Source organism: Podarcis gaigeae (assembly GCF_964106915.1).
Source record: "Podarcis gaigeae genome assembly, chromosome: 8".
In the NCBI taxonomy this organism is placed as follows: Eukaryota; Metazoa; Chordata; class Lepidosauria; order Squamata; family Lacertidae; genus Podarcis; species Podarcis gaigeae.
Window position 1 is genome coordinate 75,238,287 of NC_139684.1, and position 19,863 is coordinate 75,258,149.

The following is a 19,863-nucleotide window of genomic DNA, read 5'->3' on the forward strand; positions in this document are numbered from 1 at the left end:
TCAGCCCTGCCTCGTCTTCTCTCCCTGGGGGGAATGCACTGGCCCCCATACTTGGGACTCTTCCCCCCCACTCTGCTCTGGTGGGGAAGCTGGTCCTGATTTCCAACTACTGCTCTGGGAGTCCCTGCTGCCCCATTGCTCCTGGGGCGTTCCCCTTGGGAACCCCCTACCCCTGGCCACTGGCGCCCCCCTCTGTGAATCTTCCGATTCGCTGGAGAGGCTCATGGAATTCCTCGGGCCACTGTCATCTCCTACGCTCCCCTCGGATTCTTCCCCTTCGCTCTCCATCTCCTCTCTTCCCTGTGCCTCTGCTCCTGAGCCCCTGACAGCTGTGTTCAGTACTAGCTTCAGTTTCAAAAGCACCTTCAAGGAGAGCCCCACGTGCAACATTAGAAGTTACAAAGCATGGATAATGGATGACTTCTCCAGCAGATGATGATGATGATATTCATTCATTCATTCATTCATTCATTCATTCCCTGCCCATCTGGCTGGGTTTCCCCAGCCACTCTGGGCGACTCCCAACAGAATATTAAAAACACAATAAAACATCAAATGTTAAAAAGTCCCTAAACAGGGCTGCCTTCAGATGTCTTCTAAAAGTCAGATAGTGGGCATTCATCAGGGCGGGTGCCACCACCAAGAAGGCCCTCTGCTTGGCTCCCTGTAACCTCACTTTTCGCAGTGAGGGAACTACCAGAAGGCCCGTGTAGCTGGATTTCAGTGTCCAGGTTGAACGATGGGAGTGGAGACACTCCTTCAAATATACTTGACTGAGGCCGTTTAGGGCTTTAAAGGTCAGCACCAGCACTTTGAATTGTGCTTGGGAACGTACTGGGAGCCAATGTAGGTCTTTCAGGACAAGTGTTATATGGTCTTGGCAGCCACTCCCAGTCACCAGTCTAGCTGCCGCATTCTGGATTAATTGTATGCCACCATTACAGTCCATGACAGTGCCATCTAGTGAATACGCATAGAATGATTTCAATGGAAGAGCGATCTCATTTTATTTTATTTTTTAATTTTTAAACTTCAAACAAAATTAAAGGTTGTAATCCAACATTGTCCATTGCTACAATACTATAAAATGATCACAAAAAGCATTAATTATACCAGAGCTTTTTTTCTTACAAAATGTTTAAGGGTGCTCTCATTTTGACTCAAGAAAAACACCATTTTATAAGCCGCCATCGGGGTCTTTCAGGAGACTGCAAAGCCACCCTGGTGGATTACACACTCACAAATGCAATAGGTACCAGATGTAAGATGGAAACAATGCACCCAGTGATCTGGCTAACCGTCCCAAATACCTAACCTTTCATCATTTGAACAAAGCTTTTGTGGCATGCACTTTTAAGCAACACAGGGTCACAAACTGAAATGTCACATGTTTCAGACTAGTGTAAAGCCGCCATTGGGGGTAGCAACCAAACTGACAATTCACCATGCTAGAGAAAAAACTTACTTTTTTTAGTTTCTTCTCCTGTTAGATTCACAAAATGTTTAGCGGTATGTGTATCCCTGCTTCCCCCCAGGAAAAAAAAGCGCTGAATTATACATTACTACCATGTTGGCTCATTTAGTGTTTTCAGTCGATACCTAACTCTACTTCCTCAGATGTTTTTAAGCAGAGGTTAGATGGCCATCTGTCATGGATGCTTTTGCTGAGATTCCTGCATTGCAAGGGTTGGACTAGATGGCCCTTAGGGTCCCTTCCAACTCTACAATCCTATCATTCGAACTGCCACGGTGGCTCCTTTCAAGTTTTCAATCAATATACCTTGTCCATAAGCATTCTTCCAATGCTGATGGCATTAAAACATTTTTTTTTATTATTAATAAAAGGAAAAGGAGACAAAATAGTGCTAAATGTATCTTTTTTGGAAATGCCTTTGACTACTCGACGTGTGAGGTGTTCTGACAGAGCTATTTTCCAGATATTGTCAACCTAAGCCTCAATTAGTCTTTTAGAAACTTCCTTCCATTGCTGGGCAATAGCTTGGCTGCTGTGAACAAGGAGGAAATAAATTCTTTAGATGTGAGACTAGAATTTGGAATCCCCTCTGGCTTCTATGGAATCTTAGGGGGGTTTCCTAATAAAAGTCACAATGATAATGCACCTGTCACCTAAGGAGGCATGGAATCTTAAAGGCTTATACATCTGCTCTTGGGAGGTAAGCTGAACTCTGGTTTAAATCCAGTTATTTTCTTTTCACAAGAACAGAAGGACCTGAGAAGAGCCTTAATGAATATCCAGTTTGGCACACTCTTTTCCATTGTGGCTATTCTGTGTGCTCCTGGAAACTCAAAAGTTTCCCGATAGACTCAGCCCAAAAGCAGGGCACAAGCACTTTATCCTTTTCCCATCCCCAGATGACTACTATTCAAAGGTGTGCTGCCCTGATACTGGAGGAAACATGTGACCATAATAGCTAGTGGCCACTGATAGCTTTAAAGGTAAAGGTAAAGGGACCCCTGACCATTAGGTCCAGTCATGACCGACTCTGGGGTTGTGGCGCTCATCTCGCTTTACTAGCCAAGGGAGCCAGCGTACAACTTCCGGGTCATGTGGCCAGCATGACTAAGCCGCTTCTGGCGAACCAGAGCAGCACACAGAAATGCTGTTTACCTTCCCACCGGAGTGGTACCTATTTATCTACTTGCACTTTGACATGCTTTCGAACTGCTAGGTTGGCAGGAGCAGGGACCGAGCAATGGGAGCTCACCCCGTCGTGTGGATTTGAACTGCCGACCTTCTGATCAGCAAGTCCTAGGCTCTGTGGTTTAATCCACAGTGCCACCTGTGTCCCTTACTGATAGCTTTACCCTCCCTGAATTTGTTTAACCCCTGTTCAAATCCATCTAAATTGATGGTTATACCCACATCTTTTGGCAGAAGGTGCCATAGTCTGATGATACACTGTTTGAAAAAAGGACTTCTCCTCTTGTCTTTCCCCGAATCTTTTCTTCCTCCAGGTACTAAAGGTTAGGTGTGAGAGGAAGAAAAACCTCTCTCAGGATGCAAACATTTCTCAGTTTTCTTTCTTCTTCTTCTTTTGGACTGCTTAGTTATTCCTGGGGATGACACGTACTTACAATCAGTGGTGATGGTTGTAGCTCAACGTTAGAGCTAGAGGTGGGAAGGCCTGGAAAAAAACCTGGAAAATTGGGGGGGGACGGGTTTCCCCCTGTTTTTTCCCAGAAAAATTGAAAAAAAAATAGTTTGATATAGTTTGAATATTCCACACACTCCCCCCCATTTTTCCTGGGGGGGGGGGGACGGCTTTGGAAAAAACCACAGAATAAAACCTGTCCACCCCCCAATTTTTCCGCCCCCCGGCCTTCCAGAACCCACACTTTGAAGCTCCCTGCCAACTGATACAAGGCAGGTGGTCTCACTGTAATCTTTCCAGCAACTGCTCAAAACATTTTCGTTAGGGCCAGCCCATCTGAACACATAGAAGCTGCATGCGATTTACTTCCTTTTAACCACTGCTGACTTTAATCATCTTTTGAATACTCTTAAATACTTGCTTTTAACTGTGTGTTATCAATCATTTAATGTTCTGTTGTATATTTTTGTAAAGTGTTTAGAAGCTCTCTTAGCATCATGCGGTTTATAATATATAATAACAAATTCAAATTAAAAAACACTTTCAAACAGAGTTTGAGCCTTAGTGCAACATACTACAGTACAGTGGTACCTCGGGTTAAGTACTTAATTCGTTCCAGAGGTCTGTTCTTAAGCTGAAACTGTTCTTAACCTGAAGCACCACTTTAGCTAATGGGGCTTCCTACTGCTGCCTTGCTGCGGGATTACAATTTCTGTTCTCATCCTGGAGCAAAGTTCTTAACCTGAGGTACTATTTCTGGGTTAACGGAGTCTGTAACCTGAAGCGTATGTGACCTGAAGCATATGTAACCCGAGGTACCACTGTAGTACCATCGTTCAGCCTTGACACTGAGGTCCAGCTCCGAGGGCCTTCTGGTGGTTCCCTCCCTGCGAGAAGTGAGGTTACAGGGAACCAGGTAGAGGGCCCTCTTGGTAGTGGTGCCTGCCCTGTGGAACGGCCTCCCATCAGATGTCAAAGAAATAAACAACTATCTGACTTTTAGAAGACATCTGAAGGCAGCTCTGTTTAGGGAAGTTTTGAATGTTTGATGTTTTATTGTGTTTTTAATATTCTGTTGGGAGCCGCCCAGAGGAACCTCTTTAAGATCCTCTGGGCATTTTACCTAGGTCAGCTGACTGGGCTCCACCCCCCTGTTGTTTCAGGTCCTTTCAGCCAGGGTATTCAATTCACCTCGGACACAGTTTCTCTGGCTCTCCCCTCACCATCACCATGCAGGATCTCCTGAAACTCTCCATCTTCTTTGTCCTCCTTACAACAGGTATGGAAGGACGGCTCACTCGCCGGAGATTTATTCCATTGGGGTAGCTGTGGTCAGATGCGAATTGGCATCACGAGACTGGCAGGAGTATAAGACGGAAGGCATATCCAAGATCTTTTTAATTATTATTTTTAAAATTTGATTTATTTTTAAAAGAAACAGCTTTGGAAGCAATTTAGAATATGGCATTAATAACCATTTTCAATAAAGCGTAATCACACAAATTGGGTTAGTCATTTTTTTTTTAAAAGGCCTGCAACCTTCCTCTTTCTCCAGGAGATTCTATAACATGTGAAGTTTGTTCAGCCGAAGGATACATCTGCAATGGCACGTTGATAACCTGCCCTCCCGAGAAAGATACCTGCATGATTGCATACTCCGAAAATACTCTACGTGAGTGGGATCGAGGTTATTGAAACATAGGTAGAGTCAGAATGTTGGTCCACCTGGCTCAGTATGGTCTATGCGGACCTGTCCAGGATCTCAGACAGGGAATCTTTCTCCAAGTCCTACCTGGTGATGCTGGGGAGGGAACTTGGGATCTTCTGCATCCACAGCAGGTGGTCTACCACTGAGCTATGACACGTGGGCACAGGACAAGATCAGCCAAGGTCACTGACTGTTAGGGCAGGGATTGCATGTTGGACAGGTCCTCGCCTCATGTTATCTTCAGTAATCACCTCAATGAACAAGCTGATTGAGTCATGCCTTAAATCTTGGTATCTACTGTTCTAATGGCCCATTAGTTTTCAGGTCCAATTCAAAGCACTGGTTTGGACCTATCAAGCCTTCAACAGCTCAGGACTACAATACCTCAAGGACCACCTCTTTCCATATATACTGATGCAGACACTGTGGTCATCATCTGAGGCCCTTCTTCATGAGCCTCCTTTGCAAGAGGTCTGGAGGGCAGCAACATGGGAACAGGCCTTTTCTGTGGTGGCTCCCCACTTGCGGAAGTCCGCTCACTCTTCTTGTTTAAATGTTTCTTTGGTTGTCCTTGAATCTTCACGACATGCTTGCTACACTGGTTTAGAGTGTTGGAAGGGACATGGATGGCACTGTGGTCTAAACCACTGAGCCTCTTGGACTTGCTGATTGGCATTTCAGTGGTTCGAATCACCGTGACAGGGTGAGCTCCCTTTGCTTTGTCCCAGCTCCTGCCAACCTAGCAGTTCGAAAGCATGCCAGTGCAAGTAGATAAACAGGTACCACTGAGGCGGGAAGGTAAACGGCATTTCCGTGTGCTCTGGCTTCCGTCATGGTGTCCTGTTGTGCCAGAAGCAGCTTAGTCATGCTGGCCACATGACCCGGAAAGCTGTCTGTGGACAAACACTGGCTCCCTCGGTCTGAAAACAAGATGAGAGCCACAGCCCCATAGTCGCCTTTGACTGGACTTAACCGTCCAGGGGTCCTTTACCTTTTTACCTAGTGTGTTAGACTAAGGCTGGGGAGACCAAAGAAGCTTATTGGGTGATCTTGGCCCGATCTCTCAATCTAACAATGGAGGCTGACTTGAGTTCTTTGGAGGAACAGGTGGGATATAAATGTAGGAAATGCAGTGAAATCAAATTGACCCACTCCCTCTCTTCCATTGTAGGTGAAAAGGTTGAACGCAGTGTAGACAAAGACTGTGTCACTCGGGAGGAGTGTGCCAATACTGCCATGGAATTGTACTTTGGACCTGGGAAAGCCTTAAGGACAGCTGCCTTCTGCTGCAATGAGAAGATGTGTGGCAGAGTTGACCCTAAGTGTAGGTCTATCATTTGTTTGTGTGTGTGTGTGTGTGTGTGTGTGTGTGTGTGTGTGTGTGTGTTTGATCCTCTCCCCATGCTCTTCCCCCCATCATGGCATCTCAGATTCAAACCCTGACATTTCCAGATAGGGAGCAAAATATCTTAGAAATACCAATTTCTTTATATCTAGAGATGAAAGCAAAGCACTGCCTCTCCAAACCACTTGCATTGCAGCCTGAGGCTGTGCTCTTGGAGAGAGAATGGCTTAAACATCCTTTCTCTTTGGTGCTTCAGAACCAAGAGCTAATTCGCACGCCCAAAATGGAGACCTGTAACACAATCCTTTCTCGTGTGATCTTAGTTAAACACATCGTGGCAGAGCTAGCAGAGCTGCATTCTCAGTTAATTAATCATTTCCTGTTAGGCTCTCGACAGCTCTTTTGCTTAGCTTCAGTGGACAAATGTTTCCATATCGTGCTTTCAGCGGTACACAGACAGACATATATAGAGAGTTATTTTCTATTTCAACTGTTCAGTTAAACGATTATGCCTAACAGTAAAATGCTGGAGGCAGGGACCCTGTGCAAAAATAGTAAGGAGTCCTCAACCCTCTGCAACCACAGATCGCAAACCACAGACCACTAGCCTCTGACCCTATCCCATGAAAGCACCTCTGATGTGCACTGTCAATGAGTCCCTCTGGAGGTTGTTTTGGAGGAGTGGTATGGATTCCAACTCCAGACAGCTTGCCAGTTTGCAGGGGAAGAAATGTCCATTTGCAGGCACAGTTTGAATCCAATTGAAACATTATTATTATTATTATTATTATTATTATTATTATTATTATTATTCATACCCTGCCCATTTGGATGGGTTTCTCCAGCTGCTCTGGGTGGTTTCCAGCAGAATATAAAAACATAATAAAACGTCAAGCGTTAAAAACTTCCCGATACAGGACTCCCTTCAATAATCTCGCTCGGTTACGAGTGATCGCCAAAGATCTTCTAAAAGTTGTGTAGTTCTTTATCTCCTTGACATCTGATGAGAGGTCTACCACCGAGAAGGCCCTCTGCCTGGTTCCCTGTAACTTCACTTCTTGCAGTGAGGGGACGGAACAGACCTTCTTCATTCAGCTGATCAGTGCTTACTGCAAGGCCTTTTGAAAGCACGTTGCCAGTACCAATCAGCTGCTTGGTGAGCCTCTTTGATGGACAGGTGATGACAGGACTGCGGCCCAGCCCACCTAGTAAAGTTGGCTTATGGTGATCAGGGGTAGGTCCAGTCCACCAGCCTCTAAACATGGAGGTGGCATTTAATCTGGGAGGTTACTAGCTGCTGGTGGATGCCTCCTCCACTAGTGAAACTCATCCCCTTTCAAAATTTCTCTAGCATTGCTTTCACCCACCAGTAGCTGGTGCTATTTTGGACTGGGCGTTAGCAACGGAATGCCAGGATCGTGGTCCCCCAGGGCGCAGCAGAAGGGTCAGCCTCGGAAATTGAGCAAGGAGCCGACTCTTCAGCTGAGAGCTGTCTGTCTGAGTTAGAGAAGACAGCCCGGGCTCCTTCCTTCCCAGGCAAGACATTCACTGTTAGCTCTCAGGGTGAAGGAGAGTTGGAAGGCAGCCAGAGTGAAGCCGGCCTACCTGCAGATAGGCAAGAGGCAGAGACAGTGTCCACTGAGAGTGGGCAGGGGGAAGGCCAGCTTTTCAGTCCCCGTACCAGGAGATTCCCCTTCATGGATCACTGCCTTGCCGTGACGAAGGGGCTTGAATAACTCAGAGAAGCTATGAGCTATGGTGTGCTGGGCCACCCAAGATGAGCAGGTCATAGTGGAGAGTTTTGACCAAACGTGATCCACCTGGAGCAGGAACCAGCAAGCCACTCCAGTATCCCTGCCAAGAAAACCCCATGGACAAAGGCAACAGGCATATAAAAGTTATGACGCTGGAAGATGAGCCCCTCAGGTTGGAAGGCGTCCAACATGCTACTGAGGAAAGATTGAGGGCATTAGGAGAAGGGGACGACAGAGGACGAGATGTTTGGACAGTGTTCTCGAAGCTATGAACATGAGTCTGACCAAACTGTGGGAGGCAGTGGAAGACAGGAGTGCCTGGCGTGCGCTGGTCCATGGGGTCACAAAGAGTCAGACACAACTAAACGACTAAACAACAACAACCAGGAGATTGGAGAGGCTCAGAGAGTTGCGGAAGGGGAGGAGGAGAAAGGCACGGTTCTGACGTCCTTCCTGTTGGGAGAGGGATTCTGAGTCGGACTGAGCAACTCCTTTGCCGAGAGAGGGCGGGAAGTTTTGCTGTGGAGATGTTTGTGTTTTTTGTAAATAAATGTACATAAAGCTGACGGACAGGGCTGTCTTTAGCATATGCTCCGCTGGGATGCAAAGATCCGCCCAGCACCCCCAAATTTAGTTTAGCCACCCCCAAATTTTAAGGGGGGGGTTGAGCTCAAAGTTATTGAGCTTTTTTGGGGAGGGGTGGAAATAACTGCTTTTGTTTCCTGACTTGTCATATTTGACGCTATGGAGTAAGTAACAGAGCAACGGGGTGAGGGGATGGGGGGCAGGGACTTTCGCTCCATTGCTTTCCATTGAGAGCTAGTGTGTTGTAGTGGTTAAGAGCGGTAGTCTCGTAATCTGGTGAACCGGGTTCGTGTCTCCGCTCCTCCACAGGCAGCTGCTGGGTGACCTTGGGCCAGTCACACTTCTCTGAAGTCTCTCAGCCCCACTCACCTCACAGAGTGTTTGTTGTGGGGGAGGAAGGGAAAGGATAATGTGAGCCGCTTTGAGACTCCTTAAAGGGAGTGAAAGGCGGGATATCAAATCCAAACTCTTCTTCTTCTTCTTCCACTGCCGCCAATTGAGAGGGACTGGTATACAGTAGGTATACATTTGGTGCCACTCTGAATTCAGCGCCCGGGTGCCCTGCACCCCTTGGGCCTCCTGGGTAAAGATGGCCCTGCTTAAGGAGACTCATTACTGCTTAGCGGACTGGTTGCATGCCAGGGATCATTAGGCGGAAGTCAGAATGGAGCTGGATGGGCAGCACACCATCTGCATCCAAAGTTGTAAACTCTGAGCTGCCTCTTTCAGATCCTTGAGTGTTTCTACACCTGTTTTCAGTGCCGCCATTAGAAATGAAATGGAATGGAAAGCAGTGCCCTGCCTGCCACGAATGGTCAAGCACATGCAAAGAGGAGGTGGTGAACTGCACAGGAGCCAACATGTACTGCTTTGATATATCGGCACACGTGCATTCTGGTAAGTGCAACCCCAGATGCAGCATGACTTGGGACCCCAAATCCTCCTTTCCACCTATTTTCACATAGGATCATGTGTAAGCCGAGCCATGCTGATTTAAGGCATGCCACTCTTCACTTCCCTAAGAGGTGAGCTTTTATAGAAAACAAAATACCTACCTCTAATTCTCTTATTTAAATTGCTCCCATTGTGTTTGCTTCTTACGTGAATGCTTTGATCTCATTTTGTCCTTCGGAATTGGCACTTTGCTAAATTTCATTGTGCAGTTCTCCAACCAAGGCCTGTATACAAAAACGCATTCTGTTAGGGTAATTTGCTATTATTATTATTATTGGGGGCAAAATTGCATGCAAATGTGTGTGTATTGGGAGAAACATACTAAATTTGTGGTGCGTTTTCATGGGGGATGTTAAAAAAATGCAAAGTGATATGAAAATGTGGAGAACTCGATTTAAGATTGGATAAAAGAGAAACTGAAATTAACATATTTGCTCATCCCCCACAGGGTTGATAGCCATTTTTTTTTTTAAGCTCCATTCCTTAAGTACCAGATTTATTTAGTGGCAAGGAGAGGGTAAATTTCATCTAGGTGGGATCTACTGGTTTGGAGAATAGCTGGAAGAAATTAATGTCTTCTCCTGTCTTCCATTTCCAGATAAAATCGTGGACAGGACCCTTAAAGGCTGCACTAGTAGGTCCTTCTGTCTCTCACTAAAAAGTGGCCGCACTCCCATGTTGGGGGGTTCTGATGAGCTTAGGAAGGCAGAATGTTCACCAGATGTTTCCCGGGGAGCTCAGTGCTCTGATCTCTTCCTTCCAACCTTCTTTGGGCTCCTGCTCCTGAAGATCCTCTCATAAAAAGGCACGTGCATGGGATTGCATCAGCTCTGTATTCAGTCAAGCCTCCCTTCTATCTATAGGCGACTTTTTCCAACTGTCATTTGGCCTTCCGGAGGGATTTTCTCTGAATCACAGTGAAAATAAACCTCAGGTTGAAATCCATCGCAATTTGAATTGTAATTCTTTTTTTTTAAAAATGTAATTTGTGTCAAGACCCCCATTGTTCGGCCCGGACATTGAGATCCAGCTCCGAGGGCTTTCTGGCGGTTTCCTAACTGCAAGAAATGAAGTGTCAACCATGGCAACATTGAAGTTGTGTAAGGAGCTTGATCGTTACAGCTGTGTCACCACATCGTCATGGAAGGGGGGTGGGTCTGAGAAGCTCCGGGAGTCTGCTGGCTGAGGCTGATTGAACTTATTGAGTAGAATCACTTTCAGGGTTGGTTTAGACTCTGGATATTAGACATCGTCTGAATCACCAAGGGCTGAGTCCCAGGTTTTTTTGTGGTAGCAGGGGGGTTATTGACAGACTTTGGTGGTCTGCCCCATGTGGCTATAGTAATAATAATAATTTATTATTTATACCCCACCCATATGTCTGGGTTTCCCCAGCCACTCTGGGCGGCTTCCAACAAAGTATTAAAATACAGTGGTCTGTTAAACATTAAAAGCTTCCCTAAATAGGGGTGCCTTCAGATGTCCTCTAAAAGTCTGGTAGTTGTTCTTCTCTTTGACATCTGGTGGGAGGGTGTTACACAGGGCGGGTGCCACTACTGAGAAGGCCCTCTGCCTGGTTCCCTGTAATGTGGCTTCTTGCAGTGAAGGAACCCTCGGCGCTGGACCTCAGTGTCCGGGCAGAATAATGGGGGTGGAGACACTCCTTCAGGTATACTGGACCGAGGCCGTTTAGGGCTTTAAAGGTCAGCACCAACACTTTAAATTGTGGTCGGAAACGTACTGGGAGCCAATGTAGATCTTTCAAGACTGGTGTGCCTTACTCTCCCTTGACGGGTCTCAAGTCATCCAAGCTTGGTACTTGAGGGAGCAGCTAGGGCTGACCAATGGCAGAGTGGATTGTCATCTCCCTTTCATAGCCTCCCACAGCTGTCTGGTTGATTCCATGCCAAGGAAGGCACCCGTCTGTTGTGGTGACTTACGGTTCTGTCACTTTAAGAGATGTGGAATCTTAAAGGCCTACGTGTCAGTTACTGGAGGTAGGTTGAACAGGAGTTTAAATGCAGTTCCTTCCTTTTCATAACAACAGAAGGAGCTGAGAAGAACCCTACTGAGTCAGGGGAGAGCAGACTTCCACGAGTGGTGGTGGACTTTCCTTCCCTGGAGGGTTTTGAGCAGAAAACCACAAAGGGGTTGGACTGGACGACCCTCTGGGTCCCTTCCAACTCTACAGTTCTATGATAGACCCAAAGCATACCTAGCCTAGCATCTTTTGCACGGTGACCAACCTGGTGCCTCTGGAAGCCCACCATGGTCAATGGCCAGGGATGATCGGAGCAGTAGCTCAAGAACAAGTGACAGGCTACAGGTCTCCCATCCTTGGTGTAAATGCACACTGGTGAAAGCTGCCAGTTCCTCTGGCTGTCATTACAGGCTCTTTGAGCCAAAGAAGTTGATTCGTCAGATGTATTTCTCATCATCATTACCATGCAGGATCTCCTGAGGCTCTTCCCCTTCTTTGTTATTCTAACTACAGGTAAGGAGACGCTGGTAGCCTACTGGAGATTTTCTTTTCTTTTCTTTTACAGTGGGGTAAATAGGGCCAGGGCCAAATTGAGGTCGCTCAGGGTTGGCATCAGTAGTTGGCATTGTTGGGCAACTGTGGAGGCTCATGCCTGTTTGGGAACCCACTGCTGATTCCCAGAGCATCCTGGTTCTGCTCTTTCTCCTTACTGCCTCCCCCACGGTTCTCCTGCCCTCTCTGAGCATTCCAGCAATGGCCACAGGAAGGACATGAGGCAGCAGCCTCCACCTGCTTTGTGCTCTCTCTTGTGTGGATTAGGGCCAGAGGGTATGTGAATGGGCAGAGAAAGGAGGAGGTAGGGATGGGGCAGAAATTGGGCTAAGCTTGCATTTAATATAATAATAACAATAATAATTTATACTCCACCCATCTGGCTGGGCTTCCCAAGCCACTCTGTGCGGCTTCCAACAAAATATTAAAATACAGTGGTACCTCAGGTTAAGTACTTAATTCATTCTGGAGGTCCGTTCTTAACCGGAAACTGTTCTTAACCTGAAGCACCACTTTAGCTAATGGGGCCTCCTGCTGCTGCCGCGCCGCCGGAGCACGATTTCTGTTCTCATCCTGAAGCAAAGTTCTTAACCCGAGGTACTATTTCTGGTTTAGCGGAGTCTGTAACCTGAAGCATATGTAATCCGAGGTACCACTGTCAGTAATGCATCAAACATTAAAAGCTTCTCTAAACAGGGCTGCCTTCAGATGTCATTTATAGCCAGACCTATCTAATTCATAAAGCTCGAGACACCATCACCATTTGAAATTCACCCTTCCCTGAATTTTGCAATGCAATTTCCCCAGCCAAGGAATGTGTTGGGAAATGCATATAATACAAGAAAATGCACTCAGGAATGCATATGTTGGTGACTGGAACATTAAGAAAATGTGTTACATTGGGGAAAACTGATCTGCTCAATGAATTGAATGAATGAATGCATGCATGCATGTAAGAAAAAACCCACAATAAACGCTGCTGAATTTTTATGAGTGTGTGTGTGTGTGTGTGTGTGTGTGTGTGAGAGAGAGAGAGAGAGATGTGGAAATGTCCAGAACTGAATTTAAGAGAGGTAAAATGAGAAGTCGAAATTGACAGATTTGCCCATCACTAGAAGGAGGTGCAATGGTGGCGCTGTGGGTTAAACCACAGAGCCTAGGACTTTCTGATCAGAAGGTCAGTGGTTCGAATCCCTGCAACGGGGTGAGCTCCCATTGCTTGGTCTCTGCTGCTGCCAACCTAGCAGTTCAAAAGCACGCCAAAGTGCAAGTAGATAAATAGGTACCGTTCCGGCGGGAAGGTAAACGGCATTTCCGTGAGCTGCTCTGGTCTGGTTCACCAGAAGGGGCTTAGTCATGCTGGTCACATGACCCGGAAGCTGTACGCCGGCTCCCTTGGCCAATAAAGCGAGATGACCGCTGCAACCCCAGAGTCGGCCACGACTGTACCTAATGGTCAGGGGTCCCTTTACCTTTTAAGAAGGAGGTGCACTCACTCAGAGAGGGAGGTGGTGGGGACGGGGGGATTTGAAGGCATCTTGCCCAACAACACAGCGATAGAGCATTTTTTCCCCATGCAGAAGATCCCAAGTTCAGTTCCCAGCAACTATAGGTAGAGCTGGGAATGCCTCCTGCTTGAAACCATGGAAGCCACTACTGGATCAATGGATCCGGCTCATTCCAAGGCAGCTTCCTATGTTTGAGGTTAGCTATCACATGATTGGCATGGCTACATGATGGAGGATATGCCCCAACCTTCCCTTCTCTCACCCCTTTTCTCTCTTTATGCCCTTCCTTCCTTCCTTCCTTCCTTCCTTCCTTCCTTCCTTCCTTCCTTCCTTCCTTCCTTCCTTCCTTCCTTCCTTCCTTCCTTCCTTCCTTTCTCTTCTTCATCTCACCCTCTCTGTTTTCATTTCTTTGCCACCTACATGAAAATCGGCTTGAAGGTCCCTCGGGCCATAAGTTGTTGGAAGTCAATGGATTTATATATAGATATATATTTATAGAAAAGTATATGAATGGATTCCTTCTCTGCACCTCCCTTTTCTTTCCTCTCGCAGGTGCTTCTCTGGAGTGCGAAGTTTGCTACGGCCTTGGGACCAGATGCAGTGGCAAGATGGCGACCTGTTCTCCTAAGAAAGACACCTGTGTCGTTGCATTTGCTGAAAGTACTCTGGGTGGGTGGTGTTCGAGTTGTTGCTGGCGGAATCCCTGATCCAGACTTTGTGCAGTGTAGAAATGGATTTGCTCTCCGCCCCATTAATGGCTTTCAAAGCTTTGCTGCAGAGCAGTCTTAAAATGGTCACAAATAAATGTTGCACAATACAAAATGCACAGTCGATCTCTGCCACTGAACTATTGCCCTTCAATTTCCCCTTGAGACTTGCAGGTTACTGAGTCCATTTCTTTCGACCTGTTGTAATAATAATAATATTATAATTTATTATTTGTACCCCGCCCATCTGGCTGGGTTTCCCCAGCCACTCTGGGCGGCTTCGATAGAAACCAAAAATACACTAAAAGATCACACATTAAAAACTTCCCTGAACAGGGCTGCCTTAAGATGTCTTCTGAATGCCAGGTAGTTATTTATCACTTTGACATCTGATGAGAGGGCGTTCTACAGGGCAGGCGCCACTACTGAGAAGGCCCTCTGCCTGGTTCCCTGTAGCTTTGCTTCTCACAATGAGGGAACCGCCGGAAGGCCCTCGGCGCTGGACCTCAGTGTCCGGGCAGAACGATGGGGGTGGAGACACTCCTTCAGGTATACTGGACCGAGGCCGTTTAGGGCTTTAAAGGTCAACACCAGCACTTTGAATTGTGCTCGGAAACGTACTGGGAGCCAATGTAGGTCTTTCAAGACCGGTGTTATGTGGTCTCGGCGGCCGCCCCCAGTCACCAGTCTAGCTGCCGCATTCTGGATTAGTTGTAGTTTCCGAGTCACCTTCAGAGGTAGCCCCACGTAGAGCACATTGCAGTAGTCCAAGCGGGAGATAACTAGAGCATGCACCACTCTGGTGAGACAGTCCGCAGGCAGATAGGGTCTCAGCCTGCGTACCAGGTGGAGTTGATAGACAGCTGCCCTGGATACAGAATTGACCTGAGCCTCCATGGACAGCTGTGAGTCCAAAATGACTCCCAGGCTGCGCACCTGGTCCTTCAGGGGCACAGTTACCCTATTCAGGACCAGGGAGTCCTCCACACCAGCCTGCCCCCTGTCCCCCAAAAACAGTACTTCTGGATTCAACTTCAATCCATTAGCTGCCATCCATCCTCCAACCGCCTCCAGGCACTCACACAGGACCTTCACCACCTTCACTGGTTCTGATTTGAAAGAGAGATAGTGCTGGGTATCATCTGCATATTGATGGACACCCAGTCCAAACTCCCTGATGATCTCTCCCAGCGGCTTCATATAGATGTTAAAAAGCATGGGGGAGAGGACGGAACCCTGAGGCACCCCACAAGTGAGGGCCCAGGGGTCTGAACACTCATCCCCCACCACCACTTTCTGAACACGGCCCAGGAGGAAGGAGCGAAACCACTGTATAACAGTGCCCCCCCACTCCCAGCCCCTCTAGACGGTCCAGAAGGATGTTATGGTTGATTGTATCAAAGGCCGCTGAGAGATCCAGCAGAACTAGGAAACAACTCTCACCTTTGTCCCCAGCTCGCTGGAGATCATCAACCAGCGCAACCAAGGCAGTTTCAGTCCCATGGTGAGGCCTGAATCCCGATTGGAAGGGATCCAAATGGTCCGCATCCTCCAGGTGTGCCTGGAGTTGTTCAGCAACCACACTCTCAATCACCTTGCGAAAGAGGCGGTAATTAAACCGCTTCTTAAAAAACCATCTTTAGACCCGGCCAGTATGGCCAACTATCATCCAGTCTCAAATCTTCCATTCTTGGGCAAGGTAGGATGTGTTCTCAATAATTAGGGTCTCAGATTAGACTGCGCCCTTTTAACAAAGATATGCCCTTCAATCCAAGAGGAAATTGCGGGGATACTCCGCCCCCCACCCGCTCCGCTGGCTTCCAAATACTTGCCATCAGTGGTAGAAATCTCAGAAATCTGAGAAATGTGCATCTTCCAGCCAAAAACACAATGCTTGACATAATGATGTTTTGCTCATCACTGAACAAACCTGTCTCTTTTTCTCACTCTCATTTCTCCCATAGAAGGGCGTAAAATTCGCACTGTAGAGAAAACCTGCGATTCTTCAAAGGTCTGCTCCACTCCCTCAGCGTTCTTTTATCTTGGGTTGGGGAGAACCTTCAGGATGTACTTGGTCTGTTGCACGGGGGACAACTGCAAAAATGCCAAGCCTAAATGTAAGTATTATTATTATTATTATTATTATTATTATTATTATTATTATTTTGATATCCCACCATTCCTTCAAAGAGCTCAATGTTGTGTACTCACTTTTCAATTTCTTCATTTTATCACAGCAACAATTGCACGAGGAAGGTTAGGCTGAGAGACAGTGACTAGCCCAAAGGTCCCCATGGCTGAAAAGGAACTAAAACATGATCTCTCAGGTTCAAGTCCAGAACTCTAACCATTACTCCACACTGCTTCACCTAAATGGATTTATTTTAAGCACTTTTTTTTTTTACTTCACTCGTTATTCATAAAAGATTCCCAGAGATCAACATCCTCAGAAATAATGCCACACATACTGAGGCCTACTGTAGTCATGTCCATTTCTTTTAGTGGGTCAACTCTGAGTAAGACTAGCACTGGATACACCCTGTTCCAATTTCCTTGATGTGCTTCCACCCTCCACCATTTGTCAACATAGGAAGCAGCCTTATATGGAGCCAGACCATTGGTCCATCTGGCTCACTATTGTCTAATAATAAAATAAATAATAAATAATTTATTTATATCCCGCCCTCCCAGACCGAAGCCGGGCTCAGAGCAGCTAACAACAGTAAAATAATACAGCATTCTAAAATCAATTCATTATAAAATCAGTTCAAATCAAATTAATGGTAACCATTGCGGTAGAGTTCTGTGAGGATTACCAAAGGAGGGGGTCAGGCTGTGTCCTGGCCAGAGGCCTGGTGGAACAGCTCTGTCTTGCAGGCCCTGCGGAAAGATGTCAAGTCCCGCAGGGCCCTAGTCTCTTGTGACAGAGCGTTCCACCAGATTGGAGCCGCAGCCAAAAAAGCCCTGGCTCTGGTTGAGACCAGCCTAACCTCCCTGTGGCCCAGGACCTCCAAGATGTTTTTGTTTGAAGACCTTAAGGTCCTCTGTGGGACATACCGGGAGAGGCAGTCCCGTAGGTACGAGAGTCCTAGGCTTTAAAGGATAACTCCATACCCTATGGCAGTGCCTGTCCAATGTTTTGGGAAGGGGATGTTCCCCTTTCTGCCTGGAGATGTTGTGGATTGAACCTGGGATTTTCTGCTTGCAGAGCAGATGCCACACCACTGAACCATAACCCTTCCTTTCCTCTACTCCATTACATGTAGTCTAGGGTGGGCCACCACAATTGTCCGTCTGTAATCAATTCAGTTCCATTCGTCATCAACATCTGTCTCTAGCACAGGCTCTCCTCAACCTGAAGGCCTCCAGATGTTTGGGCCTACAGCTCTCCTCACCCCAGATACATTGACCCTGCTGGCTGGGGCTCATGACAGACCCCCCAAGTGTTTTCCAGGGACAGTCCCTTATTTAGAGAAGCCGTCCCGGTTTCTGATTTGATCCCGTAATGTCCCACTTTCCCTTAGGAAGTCGCTGTTTTCATTGGAGAAATGTTGGAGAGTATGGAGTTATCCAACACCCCAGCAATCCTATGTAGGGAAGATTGATTAATGTTTGATTATGCTTTTATATATGTTGAAAGCTGCCCAGAGTGCTGGGGCAACCCGGTAATATGTGTGGGGTACAAATAGTAAAAAATATCATGATAGAATGGGGCGTCGCTGTTTTCATCGGAGAAATATTGGATGGTATGCTATGAACGTGGAACTCAAACAACATCCAGCGGGCATATGTGCAGGAAGGCTGTTCTAGGCTACAGCCACCTATAAATTGAATGTATTTAGCCTTTAACGCTTTATTAACCAAGATAGCAACAAACCAGGATGGCTTTAAAAGAGGACTGGAACAAATTCATAGGTGACTGTCCCCACTCCAATCTACTTGGCAATGGGCTTGGCTAGAATTTGCCATTTCAGAGGCAGCCCCATACATAAACGACGGAACTCACCCCCAAATGAGGCCATGATGACAACCAACTTGGATGGCTTTAAAAAGAGGACTGAACAAATTTGTGGAGGACAAGGCTACCAATGGCTACTAGCCATGATGGCTATGTTCTTCCACCATGGTCAGGGACAGAATACCAGTTGCTGGAAGTTTCAGGATGGGAGTGGGCTCATGTCGTCAATCTACCTGGCTACTGTGAGAGCAAGATCCTGGGCTAGATAAGCCATTGGCCTGATTCAGCTGTTTTTCTTATCTTCTTAGCCTCTGCCTCCTCCTTAGTCCATTCCTGAAGCTGATTATGAATCCTATTCTTTGGCTTGCAGTACCCCAAGTAGAAAGGAAGGTCAATGGAAAGCAATGCCCTACCTGTTACTCCTCGTCAGATGTGTGCCATGCGAAGGTGGTGAATTGCACCGGCTTGGAGAGCTATTGCTTTGATGTGGCCACAAGCACCTACATTAGTAAGTCTTGCTTCATACACAACGTGCCTTTGAGTTCAGTTGGTTGAGCATGAGACTCTTAATCTCAGGGTCATGCTGGGGGCTCGTGGTCCCTCCCAACTACACCATTCTGTGATCTGTAGCTGAGCTGATCCTCAGTGCAATTGCATCTTACCCTTGTGTAGCTGGAGACACAGAGCAAACTGGTTCTGCTGCCTTGTGTCAGGCACAACGTGGGGCCATTTCTTTGAGAGAAGGCCATGCAGCAACCCCAGATGCTTGGTGGGTAGAAGGGGACGTAATCACTCTACCAATGGATCTGTATTAGCCAGCTTGCTAATTTTAATTAATGGATATTTTTTAATGTTTTGATGGAATTTTATTGCAGATTTTAATGATGTGAGGAGCTCAGTGTTGTGTGTTCAAGCCCCGTGTTGGGCAAAAGTTTCCTAAACTACAGGGGGTTGGAGACTAGATGAACCTTGTGGTCCCTTCCAACTGTACGATTCTATAATTCCACAATTTTATGTGTGGATTTTATACTTGATTTTATAATGGATGGAAACTGCTTAGAACTAATTTATGTCATGGAAGCAGTATATAAATTAGCATAAAGTAACAGTAAAAATATGCAAGTAACTTGCAGACAACAATGAAGTACAAAGTACAGAGTACAAATGAGCAACAAGTGATATTAATGAAGCCCTGAACATCAGCACATCCAACCAGGATAAAAGCCAAGGGATGCAGTTAGGACTTCACTATTGGGTTGACCAAAATGCTTATTTGGAGGCGACAAGTTGACTGGCGACAATGATTTCCCAGGCTACCCAATCTTATCTTCCCTGTTCAGATGGACAACGGCAGCGCAGTATCATGAAGGGATGCACTACTAAGTCCATGTGTGCTTCAATAAACAGAGGCCAGGCCGACCTCTTAACAGGTGCGGACGTTGTTGAAAAGGCCACCTGTACTCCAGAGATTTCAAGGGGATCTCAGTCCTCTGCGCTCCTTCTGCCAACCTTTCTGGTGTTTCTGCTGCAGAAGATCCTTTCGTAAAAGGCTCCCACGGGGGACTGCGTCAGCTCTGCATCCGTCTATGCTTGCCTTGTATCCGCTTAGCACTTTCTCTTAATGATGTTGGGCCTTTCAGATAGATTTCCCTTGCTTTCTTCAATGACAGTAAAAAACCACCACGATTCAAACAAAAT

General features: G+C 46.7%; 1 protein-coding gene across 1 annotated transcript; it reads left to right on the forward strand.

Annotated features, from left to right (window-relative positions):
* The first annotated feature begins 2,123 nt into the window (after positions 1–2,123).
* On the forward strand, positions 2,124–19,862 carry LOC310851569 (uncharacterized protein). The gene is made up of 10 exons (XM_083754118.1): positions 2,124–2,174; positions 4,277–4,392; positions 4,669–4,785; positions 5,993–6,145; positions 9,265–9,402; positions 10,058–10,093; positions 14,053–14,169; positions 16,172–16,324; positions 18,536–18,673; positions 19,506–19,862. Exons 2-10 carry the CDS (start codon positions 4,344–4,346, stop codon positions 19,709–19,711), a joined length of 1,107 nt encoding a protein of 368 aa, XP_083610244.1. The 5' UTR covers positions 2,124–2,174; positions 4,277–4,343; the 3' UTR covers positions 19,712–19,862.
* The last annotated feature ends 1 nt before the right edge of the window (position 19,863 follows it).